This window comes from Schistocerca americana, chromosome 11 (genome assembly GCF_021461395.2).
Source record: "Schistocerca americana isolate TAMUIC-IGC-003095 chromosome 11, iqSchAmer2.1, whole genome shotgun sequence".
Lineage (NCBI taxonomy): Eukaryota > Metazoa > Arthropoda > Insecta > Orthoptera > Acrididae > Schistocerca > Schistocerca americana.
The window spans coordinates 157,803,290-157,826,002 of record NC_060129.1 but is presented as its reverse complement, the minus strand read 5'-3'; the positions used below and the strand labels follow the sequence as shown (position 1 = coordinate 157,826,002).

At 42.6% G+C, this 22,713-nt stretch overlaps 1 protein-coding gene across 1 annotated transcript; it reads right to left on the bottom strand.

The window, feature by feature from the left end:
* Positions 1-975: 975 nt before the first annotated feature.
* Positions 976-21,684, bottom strand: LOC124553425 (protein roadkill-like). Its single transcript, XM_047127288.1, has 4 exons — positions 20,890-21,684; positions 16,152-16,313; positions 9,792-9,944; positions 976-1,066 (listed from the first exon to the last, which is right to left on the bottom strand). The coding sequence occupies exons 1-4, from the start codon at positions 21,453-21,455 to the stop codon at positions 976-978; spliced, it is 972 nt and encodes a 323-aa protein (XP_046983244.1). The 5' UTR covers positions 21,456-21,684.
* Between the last annotated feature and the right edge of the window lie 1,029 nt (positions 21,685-22,713).

The following is a 22,713-nucleotide window of genomic DNA, read 5'->3' as shown; positions in this document are numbered from 1 at the left end:
TTATAACAATAATTCATAGGTTGCAATATACCTACTTCTAACTTTACATACAGACGCAAATACTATATTAATGAAATACCTCATGTGTCATGTATGGAAAATACGACTGTCTTCATAACGTTTTTGTTATCAGTATGATTTTTATATTCTTCACTTCTTTAGGTCTAATGAGTCAAGCTACATTTTATAAACATAAAAATATTGAGTCAAGTGAGGACATTGTAAACAAGTAGACCTGTCTATTCTTATTAGATTATCGCTTCCATTCCGTAGCAGAATATTTTGGATGTTTGAGATACAGGGACTAGAAACAAGATAGTGAAGCTAATGAAAATAGTGCAAGCTGTTTGGTGGATAAAGCCTACATTTATGTCTCTACTGACATAATACAGTATTTTTACTGTGCTGTTTTGGTTTGTGTTTGTTCTGTGTCTTATAATCTGGAAAGATTTTTTTGGATGAATAAAAGAAATAAACTCTGTTGCCATCCGCGACATCGTAAGCTTTTATTACCGACATACGTAACATTTCCAATCACATTATTTGCGAAGTGTAGTTTTCCCGAAAAATCACGTTATATTAAGCGATTAATTTGATGCTAATTGGCTCACATTATAATTAACAGACAGCACGTTTGTATTTCGCTTTCATTTATTATTTTAAATCATTTGTGATTTTTTGTTCCGCTTGTTGTAAATACCATTAGGTACCGGAAATCCATTTTAAGTTATAGACACTTCTACTTCGTCAATAACATACAGTTATAATCTGTAAACGTTTACATTAATACCTGAAACTTAAAGTCTTTGCATTATACGTTGGAAATTGTTCATTTTCTAGTTCTCGTTCTAGGAGTAACATATCTGCGACGATGTGTATCGTTTTGCTCCGGTTGGGCGGAGCATCTTGCTGATCAGGGGTGGAGCTTAAGTGGGGTGGGCGGGGACTGTGTCGGGATCTTCGCAGGCTTTAAGCTCATGTGGCGATCAGCGCCCTCAGCTCCCCCACTGCCCCCTGCTCAACCGCCAGGACCAGCCTCCTGCCCCTCTCCTCGGCAGAGAGGCTCCTGCACAAAACACACAAACTGCCACTCTCTGCTACAAACACACAACACACAGAACGAGCAAAACAGCCACACGAGGAAACAACTGTTGCGAATACAAATCTGTCCTGAAACAAACCTACCGTATTCCCCCTCCCACAGTACAAAACAGTGCGCAATTGTGTGTATGTATTAAATTACAGTACATCTGTTCTACCCCCCTCATAAGAAAATCTTCATTCATCGTCCATTACAAATAGCATTATACAACCTATGAAAGAATTTCATTACCACGTTTTGTCACACTCATTCCTGCAAGTCACTTCCTTCGCTCTCGGCACGCAACACCTAACCAGTCGCTCACCTCCACTACAGAACACGCTTCTTGCAGCTAATACTGGTCTCTGTCTGCAGCTTCACTGCCACACGTCACACACAAGAAGAGTCCCATCTCCTGGTTTTCAAACAGACACTTTCCTGCTATGCAGGCAAAAAAATTTCACTGCAGTTACCGGCAGTTTTCTTCATTCAGCCTCACGAAACACAAACTTTCTGACACATAGACAACAATTTATTCAAAACATGTGAGAGATAAACACCAACTCGGCAACACCACCCCCATAAAAAACTGTGTGTGTGTGTGTGTGTGTGTGTGTGTGTGTGTGTGTGTGACATTTTATGGCCTCATAGCATACGCACATGTATTTAACAAGTACTGCCATGCTCAAAATCATCTGAACGATCTCAGTTGTCGTCCATCTTGATGTTTTTGCGGCGTAAGGACTGTTCCATAAAGTTTCTGGCGTGCAGCCGCATAAATTCAGTGGTTCGGTCCTCGGGTTTAAAAGGACGGACCAAGTGCGCCAGCGTCAGTCACCACAGCTCACTCTGCAGATGGCGGGACGGTGTTCGGCCGAAATATTAGGAGAAGAGGCTGAATTTATGCGGCTGCACGCCAGAAACTTTACGGAACGATCTGAATTGTGCTTCGCCTGATTTGTAATCAGTCCTCATAAGATTGTTCCTCTGCTCTGTTTTCGGTACAGTCTTTGGCTGTACAAAATGTTCACTGCATGAGGCCACAAGAGACAACTGCCCTGTGCGACCATCAGTTTACATGCAAATTAATAATTCCATAATGCAAATACGAGAAAACGTGTTATTCGAGATTACACAACCATTACGCTTGCATATTCAAATTTATTGTAGTAAATGAAACCTCAGAAAGCAGCATCCTCCTTTAAATGACACGACGAAAGTTTTCTTACTTCGCTACAATCCGGGAATGCAATCTAACAAGTAAAGAAGAAATATCTCAAGTATGGTTTCAGTCACAAGTAACAAAGAGTCTGCAAGTTGAAACTTGAAATGATCTGCCATAAAGTTTTGTGTTTCTCGGAGATTCGAACGCAGCACTTAATAGGATGGTTAACTAAGCACAATGAAACGCCAGAAGTCGTCATTTTTAACCAGCAATGAGATGACAAACTGAAACCAGGAGACGAAAGTGTTTTGCGTTATGCGCACTCAAACCCAGTACCTATCGACACTGACTTCTAGTCATGCGTAGACGTTCTACACTGATTTACTTCATTAGCAGCGAAATGTGCGCATTTCTGTATTGTAAATAAAATTATGAAACTTTTCTGCTGACTAGCAATCGAACCCTGGACACACAGTTGTTGACTACATACAAAGATACCTCGACTGTACTATTCTCTTTCACCAGTAGCTAGGAGTGGCATGTTTGAAACTGACACGACAGGACGAAAAGCTGCCCGTCTGACTTGGGACTCGAAACCAGTACCACCATTATTGTCAACAAAGCCCAGAGAATCGGTAAAATCATAATAATATCTCACATGTATTTTGCTGTGCTCATGTTGCAACTTAAAGTGACATGCCAGGATTCGAACCCAGGGATGTCTCTTGTGAATGTCTTTATGACTTTGCAGACAAGTGGAGACAATGAAGCAGTGGAAATGCATAATCTGAAAGTGATCAAACGTGACGAAAAGGGAGATCTGAGTTCGAATGCCAGTCCAGAGGCAATATCTTTCACATCTCAGGCTCGAATACAGTAAGAGTCAAGTGCGCTGCGGCCTTGTACGGCGATTGGCTCATTGATTTAAAAAGATATCGCTTAAGAAAGGTGACTGGTGACAGAGTTTCGACCTGGCGTGACTTCCGCCTCTGTCAGGGCCCAACCTGTAGCGACTCTCCTCCAGGCTACCAGAAGTGGGAGAGATGCTGCTTATGCTTGGTAAAAATGATTGCCGGATGTGAGAAACGAACCTTCAGCATATGTAGCAAGAATCATGTCAACTTTTTCGTAACTAATTAAAATTCATGCGATTTGCGGTATTCGAATCCAGTACACGCAGACTAGAAACTCGCGCCCTTAACCCCTTTTCTTTCATTTAATTTTTTAACCATTCCGAGGTCTGGCCACGACGCCTTCCCCATACCTGTCAGCGAGTCGCTGCGCTATTTTCGCGCATTATTTTTTATTTTTTTTATTTCTAATTTTTTTTATTTTTAGCACTTCATCTGAAAGACCATGTTTGCACACAAACTAACTCAGCTGAGAGCGACGCCTTCCAAGTTCCGTGTTCACGATGGTCTGCTTTCCGATTTATTTCTCAACATCTTGTAACTCGCCCAATGCCTCGGTTGCCGAGGCTCGTTTGGAAAGCTGGTCTTCTGCCACCCCTGAGTACTGCACGCGCTGGAAGCTCCGTGCTGCGATTCCTGATACAGCGGGTGACGATGAATGTAACGCAGAATAGCAGAAATCAGCGCAGTCGCTTCTCGTTAAAAGGAGTTTTAACATACGGAACGAAGTGAAATAGCCGGCCGCGGTGGTCTAGCGGTTCAGGCGCTCAGTCCGGAACCGCGGGACTGGTACGGTCGCAGGTTCGAATCCTGCCTTGGGCATGGATGTGTGTGATGTCCTTAGGTTAGTTAGGTTTAAGTAGTTCTAAGTTCTAGGGGACTGATGACCACAGATGTTAAGTCCCATAGTGCTCAGAGCCATTTGAACCATTTTTGAAGTGAAATAAAGTGTACTAAAAAGTACCACGTGTTCTGTCGTGAGGACCAGCTTTTCCTCCGAGATTCCTTCAACACAAAATAGAGTGCTTCTGACCTATGTATTTCAAATTAGATTTATGTTTCCTTAAAAATAAATAAGTCAGTAAGAAACACCGTTTAACACAAAAGAGCTTAAGGACGATTCTTTATGATGTTCTTGCGTTTACGTCTTTTTCTGTTCACTTTGCACGCTGTTCCACGTAACTGTATGCACTGAAACATGTTGCGAAGTTCCACTCGCAGTTTCCCGCCTCAGCGACGCACGCGCCGCCCCGTGGCCCGCTTGTGGCCGGCGTGCGTGCGGCGACCCACCCAGCGCCCGCCCGTCTCGCTTCCCTCTGCTGGCAGGTGGTACGTTGTCTGTCCTCTTAGCCAGTTTACAGCATTCCTTTATTCACGCGGCACGTCGCTACGATTCAAGAAAATTGTAAGGCAAGGTATTGGGAGTAGAGTTCGTGTTATTGTGGCTAACAATTGTCCGATAACTCACCAGATGTCCTTCACTTGAGCGCGTACGAACCTCGCCTGCTGTCAGGTCGTAATTCTCTCACGTGCTGCCGACCACCCAGGTGGACTGCCTCAAGTTTCGCTTTGGTTGCTACTTTCCTGTTTACTGCCCTCTACCGAGTAGTTTTCACACTTGTTGGTAGGTGAGGGGTGCCGATGTTTGTCCAAATGGCCCTCCAGCCGTAGTGCGGCTACTTTTGTACAGTCACGTTTCCGCTTTTGCTTCTCATTAATTCCACGTACATGTCCTTGACTTTTACCATATTCGACGGCCAACTCTGGTTTGAGTATAACTGAGTTGGAATCAAAATTGTTCAAAATGATAAAAGCCATTGGCGACGTGCCGTACATCTGTGGGTGGATCCCAGACAGTGGGAGTAATTTCGTCTGGTAAGTGCGGCGTGAGGGCCGCGTGTGTCTTCTTCCGCATGTCGTGTGTGGAACACACGAATATAGTTTGTGACTTTCTCCCAAAGTCGGTGAGGTTTCATCCCCCCCGTTTCCGCCTGAGATGGTAAACGTGTCAAACTTTATCTTAAAAATATTACCACGAGTTAGAAAATGACTCGTAGCTGACAGAAATCTGGCTGCTGTTTCACGTGGTATGGGTAAAATTGTGCTGTAGAGATGCAGCTCATTCACCAGGAGTGATTCGCTTTTTTAGCACAACGAATTGACGCATGGTGCAGGGAATGGCAATTTAACCTCAATGTAGACAAGTGTAATGTGCTGCGAATACATAGAAAGAAAGATCCTTTATCATTTAGCTACAATACAGCAGGTCAGCAACTGGAAGCAGTTAATTCCATAAATTATCTGGGAGTACGCATTAGGAGTGATTTAAAATGGAATGACCATATGAAATTAATCGCCGGTAAAGCAGATGCCAGACTGAGATTCATTGGACGAATCCTAAGGAAATGCAGTCCGAAAACAGAGGAAGTAGGTTACAGTACGCTTGTTCGCTCACTGCTCGAATACTGCTCACCAGTTTGGGATCCGTACCAGATAGGGTCGTTGGAAGAGATAGAGAAGATCCAACGGACAGCAGCGCGCTTCGTTACAGGATCATTTAGTAATCGCGAAAGCGTTACGGAGATGACAGATAAACTCCAGTGGAAGACTGCAGGAGAGACGCTCAGTAGCTCAGTACGGGCTTTTGTTGGAGTTTCGAGAACATAACCTTCACCGAAGAGTCAAGCAGTATATTGCTCCCTCCTACATATATTTCGCGAAGAGACCATGAGGATAAAATCAGAGAGATTAGAGCCCACACAGAGGCATAGTGAAAATCTTTCTTTCCACGAACAATACGAGACTGGAATAGAAGGGAGAACCGGTAGAGGTACTCGAGGTTCCCTCCGTCACACACCGTCAGGTGGCTTGCGGAGTATGGATGTAGATGTAGATGTAGACACTATTTACATTATAACTTAATAACTTTATTTTTAATACTATTCACTTAAAGCGCTCTCCGTTACAGATACGTTGCTTGGCATCACCAAAGACAGTGTAACACCGATTACAAAAGATTTTTCATAAGGCGCGAATAACAGAATGCTTCCAATCAGAAAAACACACAGTACAAGGAAATCTCATCAATGACCAAAGAAAAAGCATTGAAAATGTGTTAAGCAAACGAAACAGTCTAATGAATACTATGCAAGTTCGATAACGTTAGATAATTTGGGAGACTACATTCCTAATGCTATTTCTTACGTTTAGTTGTAGAGTTCAGTAAACCTAGAAAAGAAAACAATGAGGTGTACGCTGTAGTAACGCGAACGTATTGCTACTTACCATGTTAACCTTACAAGAAAAATATTCTAGAGTAAAACAATGTTCCCATAGCACAAACGCCCATAAATAGTCGTGAGTAGGCGAGATATTGTGCCCTTCCTGCACAAAAGGAGGCTTTGACAATGCGCAGCCCACAGTCACAATGAAGTTGTGTCACAGGACTACCACGAAAGTATGTGTGGAAAAGTAGCAGTGGGTGCACACATATAACGAACTCAAGTTAACAAGTTATTCAGTGCCCCAATTGAGTGACTACACTTGTTTCTGCATTTAAAAAAAAAAAAACTAGAAATTATCTCTGGAGAAGACGAAACAACAGCAACTACGTTTTCAAATCCATAAGTTTTTTCACTTTTAGACCTACAGCGCACTGAATCAATTTAGGAAAAAAACTTATGTGGAGACGTTTTCTAAGAACTTCTTAACTGGTTGTGGGTCTGCCTGAGGATAACTTTGCTACAGAAGAAATAAAAAATTCTTTCCAGCGAGATTTCAGCCTACATCTAACACAGTCAGCCCTTTGAAGGGTTTATGCTACACCCCCGAGCTATCGGAGTACCATCACATGTAGCTCGCTCCTTGACCCCGTGGGGGTCAAGTTGGATAATTTTCGGTGTAAAAGGTTAAAGTGGCTGTAGTTTCAGCTTGGAACGAGCTTTCTGCACTCGGAAACATAAATCTTCTAATCTATACCGTCCCTTATTTAACGACCATCCAGAATGTTCAATGGTAACGACAGGAAAATATCAAGTAAATGCGTCAGGACGATACTCTGCCACTCCAGGAACTAAGTCTGAGGTCACATTGTTGAAATGAAATCAGTCGGAAATTTGAGGGAAGTAAAAGTAGGATGACTGCAGGAAGAATTAGAAGAAATCGGAAATGAAAGGAACATAGGGAGGACGCATTCAGCACATGCAAAAGTTGGAACAACCTTCTGTGAAATTAAATGGAAGGATGACTACACAAAGAGTGTTTTAAACGCGCAAGAGAGAGCAGATGGAAGAACATAGTACGTTAAAGACCTCTTTGAGTGGGAGGAACTAACAGATAACGCGACAGAAGAAGAGATGGAAGCCGAATTGGAAAACGTGCGGTACTGGCCATTACACTCATAATTTCACAAAGCTCTGGAAAACTTGCACACAAACAAGGTGGAACGGTTAGTTAACGTTCCCTTGGAACTTACATGATCATTTGGGAAGGTGAAAATCAAACGACAATTCAGTTTTGTCTGTAGGATCCATGAGACAGGAGTCGTAACAACAGACTGCCAGAAACACACCATCCAAACACTACAGAGGCGAGCAAGGGTCGATATTGCGACAGCTTTCGCCCAGTGAGCTAAACAGCTCATTTATCCAAATTACTAACAAGAATAATTATAATACGCAGAAGAATCAAAGGTAAAACTGAGGATCTGTTCGAGCACACTAAATTTGGAGTAAAGGATCGAGAGAGGCCTATCAGACCTTTGACCTGATAGTGGAAGGAATGTGTAAGAAAAATGGAGCTCTTTATTGGATTTGTAGATCTTTAAATGACGTTTGACAATGTGAAATAGTGAAAGTGTACGAAACTTTTTAAAAAAAATAGGTATAAGACATAGGGAACAGCAGATAACACAGAATATGTACAGTAATCAGGAAGGGCTGGTGCTTTGATTAAAGATGGTGAAAGACAGCGATGCTGGTAGTCTTCACAAATATTCAGTCTGAACACTAAAGAATCGTTGGTGGAACTGAAGAAACTTCCAGGAATTTAATTAAAACTGAGGGTAAAAAGCATTTCATTGATAAAATTTCCTGGTGATATTTCTTTCCCTGAAAGTGAGAAAGAATCACTGGAGTTGGTGAATGTAATAAATAGTCGAATGATCTCTGAATTAGGATTAATGAACAGAAGAAAGAGGAAGATATTGGGGAGTGGCGGAAATAACATCAGAATTAAGGACCACGAAGCTGACAAATTGCAGGGATTCTGCTAAATGCGAAGCGTATTTACACTTAGGGACAAGGCGAGGTTGTTATAAAAAGTTATCTAGCACACGAAAACAGGACATTCCTCCTTAAACAAGGCTATTGGTACAAAAGATAGTCCTTAACTGGGGAAGAAACCACTGAATGTATGTTTGTAACAAAGTACTGTATGAAAATGAATCGTGGATTACGGGAAAAAACGAGAAAGAAATCGAAGCATCCTGAATTCAGTGCTATTGGAGGATATTGAAATTAGGTGAATTCATACCAGAGGAACCCTGAAACGTCCCTCCAGAATAGGTGAGGATAACAATATGTGGAAAACCGTGACATGTACAAGGGTCAGCGTAATAGGTTACATGTGAAGTCATCAGAGAACAAGTGCCATGGTGCTAGAGGTAGCTGTAGAGGGTAAAACCTGTAGGGCAGGACAGAGATAGGAGTGCACAGCACAAGTAATTGTGGACTCTGGGTGGTCACAGCACTTTAAACTTGTTGGTAAGACAGACAGAAACATGGTCAACAGCAGGCAGAGTTTCTGCAAAATGGCTCTGAGCACTATGGGACTCAACATCGTAGGTCATAAGTCCCCTAGAACTTAGAACTACTTAAACCTAACTAACCTAAGGACATCACACACACCCATGCCCAAGGCAGGATTCGAACCTGCGACCGTAGAGAGTTTCTGCTTCGCATGTGTGTTGTTACTGGGACTGGCTGTTACTCCATACTGCGGCGGGTCGACCAAAGGGGTCCATACCCTGACGAGCTGACGCTCTGCCGACATTCGCTTCTCTTTGCTGCTTGACGAGCATATTTGTTGTTATTAGCGGAAATTTTATGGCAAATAATTGTTTTTCTTTTTGTCCTGTCTCAGTCTTGCCAACCACCCCAAATGGTCTCACAAACATGTGTTTATCTGACCCCTGCTAGACCACTCCAATATGCCAAGAGTGCTGGACGTTTATCTCTTTTGACATAGAGAGTCACACATTCAGTGCAGTCACAGTGGCTCCCTGCCACCAGATTTTCTGTGTACGACGTTGGCGTATGTGCCTGAATTATCGCTGACATTCGCTGCGTGAGAATAAATCACTGAACTGTTAACAATAGCTCACTATTTTCCCTACCAACCTATTCTTAATGACTCTCTCTCTCTCACGATACAACCTCCTATCATGTCGATACAGCCCCATTATTCATCTGACTGTATTGTTCTGATTTTAGTGCCAGTTCGCTTTGCTGACCGTCATTAACTCTAGACTCTGCATTTACACTTTGCTTTTCGGTATTTAAATATTATCTACCACAGAATGGTCGTGTGTGTGTGTGTGTGTGTGTGTGTGTGTGTGTGTACGGTGAGAACTTACCGCAAGTGAGAGACAGTGGCGTCATCAGGTGCAGGAGTCGTGGGCGGTGCAGCAGCAGCAGCAGCAGCAGCAGGAGTCTGGCGGGTTGTGCCGGCAGTGGTGGTGGTGGTGGTGGAGGTGGTGGCGGGCCTCAGCTGTGCAGCGGCTGGTGGGCTGCACACACAGAGAGGGAGGCACACTGTGAGCAGGCGTGTCCTCGTGGGGTCCTGGGGACGGCTCACTGCAGCGCACACACACACACATACACACACGCGGAACACACGCCGACAACAGGAGTAGTGGTCCAGTAAATACAAATGATTTACCAGTGCAGTAATCACATTCATTTGCACCACCTGAGTTCCCCACAGCAGTTTCTCACCATACCACACAACAGGAAGTTCAAAATCAAGCATGAAGAAAATGTACACACAGTGCCTGACACTTCCACAAAACTTAATTACAGACCCACTGTACAGGCCAGCTCTGGTACTATCGTTCTCAAAGATCCGAATGATCTGAACTGGATTGTGCCTCCTTGTACGTGACCCACATAACTTAACTACCTCGCATTTCATGTGCACCCTTTTAGATATTGTCGTTTTACTATACATAATAAACGTCCTGGGACTGGTTGGGTACCAATCCCTGAAGTGTGGCATCTGAGACCAGTACAGACCAAAGTATGTGCTTCAGGTAGATGCATTTGTACGTCTGCCTGTCTGTATAGCTGTTGTAATGGTAACAGACAGTCAAATGTTAAGGACAGGTGGCACTTCCAAAATTTGAAAAATATCGTGATTAACACTTTGAGCTACTTCTCAATTTCCTTATTGTTACAACCACTTTTGAAATATGTATGACCTGTAGGACAGCAGCTCCAGAAAAAATTTCAAGACATTTTGCTTACCATGTGCAGTCATTACTGAACAGTCCTCTGGTGGACTTGCTAATCAGTTCGAAGCTGGTTCTGTCCACACCGCTCCCTGTGTGAGAGACCCCCTGCCCGTGTGGCGGAATTACTGCAAGTCTACACTCTCTGTTCTGTGATATTTGTATGATTGCTTCAGCGCCTCAGCGTCTCTGGCTATCAAGAAGGTTAAGGAGGAAGGTGGTGGTGTGTAAGACAGACCTGGAAGAATTGGAAGGTTGCAGCTGCATTATATCATTCCCAGATAGAGAATCCGATGAATTGTAAGAGGTACGCACGAGCAGACGTAGGGTCAGTTAGTTATGGTGGTGAACAAACTGAAAACAACTGTTAGGAGCAATCAGTGTGCAGATAAATGGGATACTGAAGAGCTGACGAATGAAATGGGTTTTTCTACTTCTGTAAGGCTGTAGATAACGCGATAATGAATGTGTCAGCTGGAATTTCAGCAGCTGGTGTCACTGACAACGCGAAACACGAAAACTGAACAGAGAAATGTTGGAGCAAGGAAGGCAACTCTGAAGAAATCTGAGCAAACGAAAAAATACATAAAATGATTGATGAAAGACAGAAGTACTAAAATAGCCAGGGAAAGCCAGGAATAAAGTATTACAGGTCGCTAAAGAATGTAATTCTAAGTTCGAGGGACGATGAAGTAGAATGATTGCAATAAGTTTCAGGTAAATAAATAAAAAGTGATCGTAGGATGCACGCAGTCAGCACATAGAAAAGCCTAAAGATCCTTCTGTGAAATTAAATGCAGGGATGACAACACTAACACCCACCCTTCCAGATGTCAGACTCTCAGATCGGTGCCAAAAGCTGTTATGTCGATGGAGTATGAACCGAAACAGGGCACGTGTAAACGGTAGTTAAAAGTATCACGAGAGCTACTGAGCACGGGAAGAGCGTATCGGTGAGTAACTGCATCCTAGATCTCGCGTGGATGAGAAGGTATAACGTTCAAATACCACTAGTGACAACTGTGTTGGCGCGAAGCTGTTACATGGGACAACATTTTCCTGACGTGTACAAACACTTTTTGGAGTTTGTAGCAATGTTCTTTTGACAGTGCTTCTTTTGCTCCGTTAGTTGAACACCATGTACTTATCATTGGTCTTGTTATGTTGTGTATTATTGATTATTGTTATTGCTGTTATTTCCACATGTGCGATGCAATTCTTTCTTTATTTTTCTGTTCTGGTTGTATATTCTGTGAAACTACTAAAGCACTCTACAGCTTTACTGCTTTCAGTGAGATGAACCGAAAGCGGACTACCAAGAGAACATTGCTGTGGACTCCAAACAGCCGTTTTACATGTCATGAGCACGTCCAGTATTAGAATCAGATTATAAGAGAGCTTTGGAAGCCTTAAGATCCAATAAGGCAGATCATATACATAAAATTCCATCATAATTTCTAAAATCATTGGGAGAAATGGCAACAAAACGACTATTCACGTCGGTGCGTAAAATGTATGTGTCTTAAGACTTCGGAAAAATACCATCAACCCAATACAAAGACCGTTAGAGCTGACAAGTGCGAGAATTACCGCACAATCAGCTCAGCAGCTCATGCATCCAAGTTCCTGACAAGAATAGTATACAGAAGAATGGAAAAGAAAATTGAGGATGTGCTAGATGACAATTAGTTTGGCTTTAGAAAAGGTAGAGGCACTAGAGAGGCAATTTTGACATTGTGGTTGATAATGGAAGCAAGACTAAAGAAAAATCAAGACACGTTCATAGGATTTGATGACTTGGACAAAGTGTTCGACAATGTAAAGTGGTGCAAAGTGTTCGAAATTCTGAGAAAAATAGGGCTAAGCTATAGCTAGAGATGTCTGGTATACAATATGTACAAGGGCCAAGAAGGAATAATAAGACTGAACGACCAAGAACAAAGTGCTTGGATTAAAAAGAGTGTAAGGTGCGGATGTAGTCTTCCACCCTACTGTTCAATCTGTACAAAGAAGAAGGAATGAAATAAAGGAAAGGATCAGGAGTGGAATTAAAATTCAAGATGAAAGGATATCAAGGATATGATATGCTGCTCACTTTCCTATCCTGAGTGAAACTGAATTAGCATCAGAATTGATGGTCATGAAGCAGATGAAGTTAAAGAATTCTGCTACCTGGGCAGCAAAGTAACCAAAGACGGATGGACGAAGGAGGACATCAAAAGCAGACTAGCCCTGACCAAGAGAATTCTACTGATATAAAACATAGGCCTTAATTTGCTGAAGAAATTTCTAAGAATGTACATATGGAGTACAGGATTGTATGGTAGTGAAACATGGACTGTGGGAAAACTGGAATAGAGAATCTAAGCATTTGAGCTGTGGTGCTACTGGCGAATGTTGAAAATCATGTGGATTGACGAGGTAAGGAATGAAGTCATTCTGTGTAGAATCGGAGAGGAAAGGAATATATGGAAAACACTGACAACGTGAAGAGGCAGAATGATAGCACATCTGCTAAGGAATCGACGAATGACTTCCATGGTAGCAGAGGGAGTTACAGAGGCCAAGGACTCCAGAGAAAGACAGAGATTGGGATACATAGAGCGAATAATTGAGGACATAGATTGCAAGTGCTACTCTGTCCTGAAGAGGTTGCTGGCACAAGAGAGGAATTAGTGATGGGCCGCATCAAACCAGTTAGAAGACTGATGACCCCAAAAAAAAGCGCGTCGTCCCATATAGCACTTTCACACATAATACGGTAAAAAAATTAGGGTCGTTGGGTTGTGAACCCATGATCTTTGATACAGGAATCTTAGGCTCTATCAACTTCCACATGAAAGCAACATACGTTACATACTCACTGTTAGGCTTGTGAAGTGCTCTGTAGTCCTGGTGTTACTTTTAATTAACGTTTATGTACTCTCTGCTGGACAACAGCAGACAGCATGAACTAAACCGCAGTTTTTGTTGATAACCTATCGACCTGCAACTTTTGGTACTGATCTGAATGTCTGACATCTGCAGGGTTGGGCGTAAGAGTTAGAAAAGAATTCCGCTGCTAAGTGCAGGGGGTGGGGGGGAGGAAAGAAAGAGAGAGAGAGGGGGGAGGGGGGAGAGAAAGGGATGGCTGACAAAAGTACAATGAGCACCTCCATGAGGGAGGGACTATTGAATGACATGATGGAAGGGAAATTGAAAGTCGAGCTGGAAAACATAGCGGACTGGTCATTAGACACAGAGTTTAACAAAGCTCTGGACGATTTGTGCAAAGAGAAAGCGAATGGTTAAATAACATTCCCTTGCAGTTTATATGATGCTTGCAGGAGGCTGCAATGAAACGACTATTCAAATTCCAGAATGGCAGAAGTGAAGCTGTGAGTACCGGGCGTGAGTCGTGCTTCGGAAGCTCAGATGGTAGAGCACTTGCACGCGAAAGGCAAAGGTGCCGAGTTCGAGTCTCGGTCGGGCACGCAGTTTTAATCTGCCAGGAAGTTTCAACTATTCAAATTCATCTGTAGAATCTATGGGACTATAGACATAGCAACAAATTTACAGAAAAATATCATCTACACACTCCACATGCGTGTAAGGACCACTAAATGCGAACGATTTCGCACAATCAGCTAATTAGCTTATGAATCCTAATTGCTGACACGATTAATATGTACAAGAAAGTAAGTTTGGATGTAACAAAGGTAAAAGCACCAGAGAGATAGATCTAATCTTACACTTCAAAAGGGAAGCAAAGTTTAAAGAAAGTCACACAGCCTCCATTGCATTAGGCCACCTTTAAAAAGATTGACAATGTAAAGTAATGCGACATGTGTGAAATCTCAAAAAATACGAGTGAGATAAAAGCAGATTATATAAATTACTATATGTACAATAATCAACATGGAACAGCAAAAGCTGAAGCAAGGAATACTTTCATTAAAAAGGTGCAAAACAGGGACCGAATTAGTATCGCCAAGGGTTCAGTTTGAACATCAAGGAATCGTTCGCGTAATTTAATAAACTTCCAGAAATTTAATTAAAATTGAGGGTGAAGGCATTTCATTGATAACATTCACTGGTGTTATTACCATGTTCACTGAAAGTGAGAAAGAAGTACCCAAGTGGTTAATGCAATAAACAGTTGGGTGAGGACAGAATTATGATTTAAACCAAAGATAGACTGAAATATTGGGGAGTAACAGAAATAACATCAGTGTCAAACTTAACGTCAAAATTAGGGACCACAAAGTAAATTAATTTGAGTGATTCTGCTACCTGGGAAGCCAATTTACAATGAGGGACACAGCGAGATTGTTATATGAAGTAATGTAACAGAGGAAAACAGATCATTCCAGGCAAAACAACGCTACTGCTGCCGAAGATAGGCCTCAATTTTGTGATAGAATATCTGAAAATGTACATTTGGAGCACAGTATTGTATGAAAATGAATAATGGATTATGGGAGATACAGGAAGAGAAGTGCCTTGGAGCATTCAAATTGGGATGCAATAAAAGGATGTTGAGAATTAGGTGAATTGATAAGAAAGGAACTGTGGAAAGTGGGATATATCTGAAGACATCAGGGAATAATTGCCATGGTAGTGGTGGAAGCAGCAGAGAGTAAAAACTGTAGACAAAGACAAAGATTGTACTACATCCAACAAATAACTGGAGACTTTGGATGCAAATGCTGCTCTGTGGTGAAGAGTCCGACCCGGCACCCCCTCTTCCCAGAAATAAATGACGGGATCTCAGCACTCTAAGTGTGTTGACAGACAGAAATGTGATCTACAGTTGGCAGAGTTTCTGCTTTGCATGTCTGTTGTTACTTTGACTACCTGTTATAGCAAAATAAAGTGGTACAATCATGTTGGTCCAAACCCTGAGGAGCTTAGGCTTAAGAGACCAACTACTGCTTTTGTTTTGATTCTTGAACGGAGTAATTCTTGTTACTTGCACAAGTTTAATTTAGGGGTCTAGGATCCTTTCTTCTCTTTTGTTTCTACCAACGACCCTAAATTGTCTCATAAATAAATCTGTCTTTACTCATCCCCTGCTACTGCATTCCAATACACCATGATTTTTAGATGTTTATGTCTCTTTAAATATAGTGTTACGCATCATGTGCTCTCATAATCCCTCTCTGTGACTGGATTTTCTGTGTGTGAAGTCGCCTTACATGCCAGAGTTGTTGCTGGATTGGTTTACTGGTTCTGATGGAAATATATCACTGAAATGTTCACAATAGATCACTGCTTTCCCTACCAAACCATTTTTAATTGACCTTTCTCTCATAATACAACTTACTCATTCTGTGGATACTGCCCCATTATTCATCTGACCATATGTTATGATTTTCTTTCCATTTCATTTTGCTGACCCTCACTGAATGTAGACTGATCCTTTACATTTCCTTTCTCTGTTTTTCTACCTTCTGTACAATGTAGTGCTAATGTGTGCGTGCATGTGTGTGTAGTGAGGGAACTCACCGCATGCGAGAGACAGTGGCTTCTCCAGGTGGAGGAGATGTGGGAAGTGCAGCTGCAGCAGGTGTCTGGCGGGGTGCGTTGGCAGTGGTGGTGGTGGCGGTGGTGGTGGTGGCGTCAGTGGTGGTGGTGGCAGTGGCGGTAGTGGCGGTGACGGCTGGTGTGCTGCACATACAGAGAGAGCAGAGTGTGAGCTGGCTGGCGTATCCATGTGAGGATGTGGGGGTGGCTCACTACAGCCAGCCCTGCTGAGGGGCCGTGCACACACTGGCAGGTGGCAGACGACAGGTGCCGAATGCTGCAATAGCGGTCCAGTTAATACAAATGAATTGCTGTTGAGTTAATGACATTCAGATGCACGCCTGAGCTCCCTACAGCAGTTGATCACAACACCATACAACAGGCAGAAATCTTGAAATGACATTCCATAAAGTTTTGCATTGGATGCAAACCCAGAACCCAGAACCTAATAGAATTGTTAACGATTTACTGGGATTTGCTTCCAGCACCTATCATTGTTTTATAGCTACAAATACTCGTTAAACACCGTTTTAGAATGCTTAAATAATAATCCTTATAACCTTCAAGAGTATAACATTGAATACATCACTGCATAAACAGTTTATACCTTCAAATAAAAATGACAATAGATAAACGAACTTATAGTAACCTGTGTAACAACACATCGAACAATATCTCTACCATCTTATGCATGAATCTACTTGTTTCAGTTAATTATGCCCTTTAAGGCTATATGCAGCAATGTTGAATGTTATGTGAGAAAGAGTATGCACTTTACTATGCAGTTGCATGATACTTTTTTTAGGCCTGCGCTACATAGGCTACATTTACTGAAGACATGCATCGTCTTTGCCAAGATCAATGGTGTGAATAATAACAGAATAATAATGAATGACCTCCTCCAAAAACTGTTATATTGGATAAACAAAGTTGCTTTGTAGCTTAATACCACCTCATGGTGAAAAAGAAATTCCTTTTGAAATTGTAATAAAAGCACAACACTTTCAGAATAACAATGGACTCAGTGTCTGAACAGAATAATGACTGTCTACGAATGACGTCCTTATAAACCAAATACATCTCTTCTTTTAGTAAAATTATAAACCTCTAGCACAAAAATAAAGCACTACAAAATAATTAACTGCTTTGACACAATGACACATATGGCAGCTATAAATGCGACAACACTATCTGGAGAACTTTCTGGAAATTCGATTGATACTTGTCGCCGAGTTAATTTTGTATGATCGAGTGTTAGTGTAACCATAGATTCGTACGAAGTCACAGCTGCTCAGTTAGGGGCCAACACTTCCTACAGAAATTTCTGCATCATTCCATAATGCCAATAGTGCAGCTGACCGTTATTTATTTCAGCGATTACAAAATCAAGTCGAAATTATATATTTCACAGAGCAGGTATTTGAGGTTAAGGTGTTCAAAATGTTGCTGCTGAGCTGGCGAGCTGGGAGTTTAACACAGATATCCCTTTCCGCAGTTTTTGACCCTTTTTGGACTATACAGTTCCATCGTTTTGTTGCTTCCCCAACATTACCAACTCTTCAGGTTTTCCAAGAAAAGTGCAAGTCTGGTTTTAAATAGTGGGCAGGTGTAAAAATTTTCATCGGGTCACTTCAAGTCGTAGCATTTGCATTGTAAATCATAGGTGAAAGACAATAATAATTTTTTTACATCTCTACATGCATTGTCAACAATAACGATTGGTGCCGGTTTCGACTCTCAGTCGGGCACAGAACTTTTTATCACATCATTTCAGGTTTATAAATTCCACTTCTAATTACTGGTGAAAAACTATTTGACAGTCAACATGTCTTCATGTGTAGTCATCAGCGGTGATAGTATGTACGGGGTTAGAATCCCAGTCAGCACAGAACTTTTCCTCGTGTAATTTCTAGTTCAGGCACGAGCATATCTCGCTAGTGGTGAAACAATCCAACTGGACAGCCACGGCGCTCTTCTGGTTGTGAAGGATATCTTAATTTAATTAACAGGATACTCCGATCATCAGTCTTCAAAGCATGTGTTAAAGACTGGGTTTTTGGAGGTACATATAATGAAAAGGTCGACAGTGCTTTTCGACCTGAGCCGGAGAAGAAATTCAGTACAGTGGGAAGTGTGGGAAGGTGTGAGGATGTGGCAACGCGAAATTTACTTGGCCTAACAGAGTTACCATATAAATCTAAATTTCATCCAAGAAACACAATTAACAGAAACTGAAGTATTTTTCAAATGAGCCACCTCACTTTATAAGCACACACAAAATGATGAGTCGCTCAAAGTAAGCTGTGTCATTTCCCCATGATGGAAAACAAAGTGTGTATGTGTGTGTGTGTGTGTGTGTGTGTGTGTGTGTGTGTGTGTGTGTGTGTGTGTGTGTGGGTAGGTGGGTGGGGTGGGGGCTGGGGCGGTGCTCAATGTTTGTGACTGATGATATTGTGGTCTACAGCTGTGCTGTGCTGTGAACTCACTACTGAAACAAAGTGAAGTTTGTCCTCCACATACAGGAGACATGAATGGTAAATTCTATTAGAAACTTATGTCTACAAGGTCCTGGCACGGATACAAGGAGAAGAGGATAAACATGAGGTAATGAGACATCCTCCCCAAAAAATGCAAAAGCACTGTATTATTGAAGTAAAAAATTATTCTGCTTATATGCAACACTTTTATACATCTTATTTTAATTATTATTAAAATCCTAGGCGTCTGTGATGTATAAAATTTGAGTGTGAGGGGCAATGGGGGGAGAAGAGGGGAATCATACAGTAAAAGACGGTGGTAGACCCAGAAAGGAACAGGATATCTCTGTCTGCAACTGACGCCCATAGTGTGTGCAGTATGCGGCAGTGAACTAGGTGAAGATCAGGAATTACAAGGATCTAATATACATCAAGAGAATTTGTAAAATGTACACAAGGATTACTGTCAGTAAAAAGGTTACTGTTAACAAAAACTTTCTCAAACTTAAGACCTTGTGTCATTCACATAGTGTGAAATAGGAGTTTGGAGTAATGTAGGAAAATATATTTAGGTGTGATGTATTAATTTTTTTTTCAAGAACATAACTAAAGATTGTAATATGATCGATGTTTCAAACATGAATTTTCATGTTGATGTCTATTGAACAAAAGAGAAACACATTGAATGATTTACAGTATAGGCTATAAGTTCATTGCAGTTGTTTGAGGGAATGCATTTAGCGTCACCTCAAACGCAAACTTACCAGTATGTCAAATACCACACAAAATATTACCTAAGTATTAGAATACAGCTGCAAAATAAATGACGATTTATCAGTGTTAATGGCTACTAGACTTGTATGGACATATGTAACTGTAAGATGGTGCAGAAAAAAGGGAATTTTGGTCTCAGAATCTGTTTCATGTTCAGACTATGAGAGGTGGAATAGCAACAGTAATAGATGGGGTAGATAATATCATAGGTAGTGCCACAGTGGAATGCAAGTCTGTGGTGTTCACTGGGTGCCTATAGAAATCCATAGAGCAACTGAAACAGGCAGAGAGGCGTGGGGTACCGGTTCATCAAAGACACAGTAGAGCATGGCACTAAAGGGAATGTATCCAAGTATTGTATGAGGTTCATATAGCGGCTGAATAGAGAGGAGAAGGAAGTGAGGTGGGAAGACTCAATTATATGGGACCAGCCAGAACCGTCACGAGGACTGGTTTGTGTTCCTGTGAGGTGGTCCCAGGCTGTGAGAGGTGTGAGCAGCCATACACTGGAGCACCAATGCTTACTTCAACAGGTTTTCTGATCATCTTCCCTACAAGACCTGACAGCGAACCATTATTCTGTCATATAATGTTCCTTTAGAGCAATTCAAAATCTTCCATGTACTGCCTGGATTTGGAGAGAACAAAGAATTGTGTTGGGGAGGTTACTGGCATATGGCTTGCATGAAGAAAGAAGGTGACAGAGAACGAAGCTGTAGTACTGAGGTGTGAACAGCGATTACTCTGATATTCTCCTTTACTACATGAAGAAAATTCCGCAGATCAACATCAGCTGTCGTAAACTGTAAATATGTTGCCGCCCTCCTCGAACCGTTGTGCAGTACGCTTCCTTGCTCGAGGTGTCGGCCAGAAGTGACGTACTCGGTCGTCGTCTTCATGCAGCGTGACTCTGTTCAGAGGTGTCCCATTGTCATCAGCCACAGAGGCACTGAACAACTTTAAACGCTGCTCTATATGAACGGACTTACAGCAACCCGTAAGGGCTGCCGGCTGCAAACTACACACATCACTGTGTTTTAGGCTGGGTTGGGCAATACAGCTTTGTGTGCACAGCAGACTGCGTGATGCTGCATTCACACAGTTAATGTATCCTACTCTCCTCACACTTGATGCCAAAACCTATAGAACAACTTTTCCTACACGTGTAGTTCGACAGATAAATGTCTAGAAATTGGTTGTTTGATTATTTTTGCTAGAAAACATACCTGTTAATGAAGTGGACTCAGCTTAGGGATTCAGCTAACCTGCTACAAGAGGACAATGATAGCATCGTGAGCTAGCAGGAAATGACAGTCTATGATTGCGTATCTTACAGCAGTGACACATCTAAGGAAACTCAGTGACAAAAATTATAGTCTTACAAATACACACACACACACACACACACACACACACACACACACATCGAGAACTGAGGGACACGAATGAGTGGGTTGTCTCGCCCTTACCTGCTTTTTGGTGGTGGATCATACAGCAACCGGCTCACTTCGATCAAGTCTTCCGGCTGCTTCCGCATCGCATCTGCCCACCCCTGAGTGGCCATCACCTCGAACGGACAGGTCTTAATGAACGCCAGTGCAGCGTGCTTGAGGTCACTGCAGGAGTGGCGGACTGCGAGAACAGCTGCGGCCGCCGCCGTCTCAACGGTCAGCTGAGCGGCCACCTGCCGCTCGCACTCTGCCTTCAGCCGCGACACCCCGTACTTATCCGCTGCTGCCAGCAGCTGGGGGGCCATGCCGGGCAGCTGGGGGGCCCGCAGGGTGTACAGGTAGGAGACCAGCTGCCTCAGCACCGGGCCCCCCACGTCCGGGATGCTCACCGCGCCGCTGCTGGCCTCGAGGGTGTCGTGGGCGAACATGGCCGCGAACACAGGGCTCCTGTCCGCCAGGACGGCCCTGTGCGCCAACAGCCGCGTGTCACCTGCCTCGAGTATCACCACGGCGTCGTCCCCGGCGTCCAGCAGGTCCCCCAGGTCCACGGCCGCCGTCTCCGTGATGTCCTTAACCATTTCCATTGCGGACGATTCTGAAACACTGCATCACCGAGCAGCCCTTTCAGCTTACAGGTGACTGCTGATACTTCTCGAGTGACGGTTCATAAAAAGTGGTCCATCACCAGCCAGTGGCAGTATCGTCACATCTTTGCTGTGTTAGACTGATGCCATTGGTGAATACCTGCATATCTTTAATAATACGTTTTTAAATAGTTACGGTTTTCTTTCAGCACATTTCATTTGTGCAACAAGCTCCAGAAGGGGGGAGGCTTCATTTCCATAAGTTTTTCTACACAGCGATTTTACTTGAACCGGCAATCGTTAGAAGTGGACATCTACCAAAATACTAAGAAGGTTGTAAAGAACTGTAGCAGTACTTTATTCAACGAGATATTCTGTTCACTTCTTTCCTTCAAGGAAGCGACATTATTTTATGGCAGGAATCTATATTATTCGTCATTTAACCAATAACTGTGCATGTAGCCTTGCAGGAGTTGTTTCACACAGGTCTACTAAAACCTGGAGGGTGCTTCTGGGAAACATTGCCTATGGAAAGCAGGCCTACTCAGCCTGCAACTCATTCTCAACACTTCTCAAATAGTCCAACAGGACAACATCCGACAACCACACACAGCACGATATGTCAGAGCCAGCCACAGAGAATATTCTTTCCCTTCAACTAACACGTATACTATCATTTTGTAGCAGAAGTCACTGAACCGCCGCATTGCAGATGGTACTGATAATAGTAGATAACCACTCGATGATACAGTTTGTGGACAACGAGGTCTAATTTTCGCTGAAGAATTTCTCAGTTCGTCCTTACACTGACTGTGTGCATTAGATGCCGAGACTGGACCTTTGAATAAAATGGGAAATCACTATCTGCTTATTGGATTCACGTTGTTTCATTAGTAACAGTCGCTGAAGAATCGATTTTAAAACAGCAATTCAGAATAGTTCTGTAGAAGTCGAGAATCAACATGAGCCATGTACCGACAATGTTCCTGCTGATCTTCTCGGTGTGGGAGCGATGAATGTGAAAGGTTGGCTCTATACTCTTAGGTGTTGTATAAGTGAACGAGGGAAACTGTCCACAAATCTTAAAACAGACATTTGAATTTCCATCCATAGAAAGAAGAATGACTTAAAAAGAGAGAAAGTACTGAACATTTAAGGTAGTTGTCCAGCGGAAATATTAACATTGTTTCCTCAAAAAGGTCAGGCCACATTTTAAGAAACTCAGTCTGGATTTATAAAAAAGTGCGGGGCTGGTGGC

What these genes read in the sequence shown, in the direction of transcription:
- LOC124553425 (XM_047127288.1), bottom strand. Translation starts at nt 21,455, where the DNA reads ATGGAAATGGTTAAGGACATCACGGAGACGGCGGCCGTGGACCTGGGG. An exon ending in GCCACTGTCTCTCGCATGCG is followed by an intron (nt 9,945 to 16,151) that starts GTGAGTTCCCTC and finishes CTGTGTGTGCAG; the next exon opens with CCCACCAGCCGCTGCACAGC. An exon ending in GCCACTGTCTCTCACTTGCG is followed by an intron (nt 1,067 to 9,791) that starts GTAAGTTCTCAC and finishes TGTTTTGTGCAG; the next exon opens with GAGCCTCTCTGCCGAGGAGA.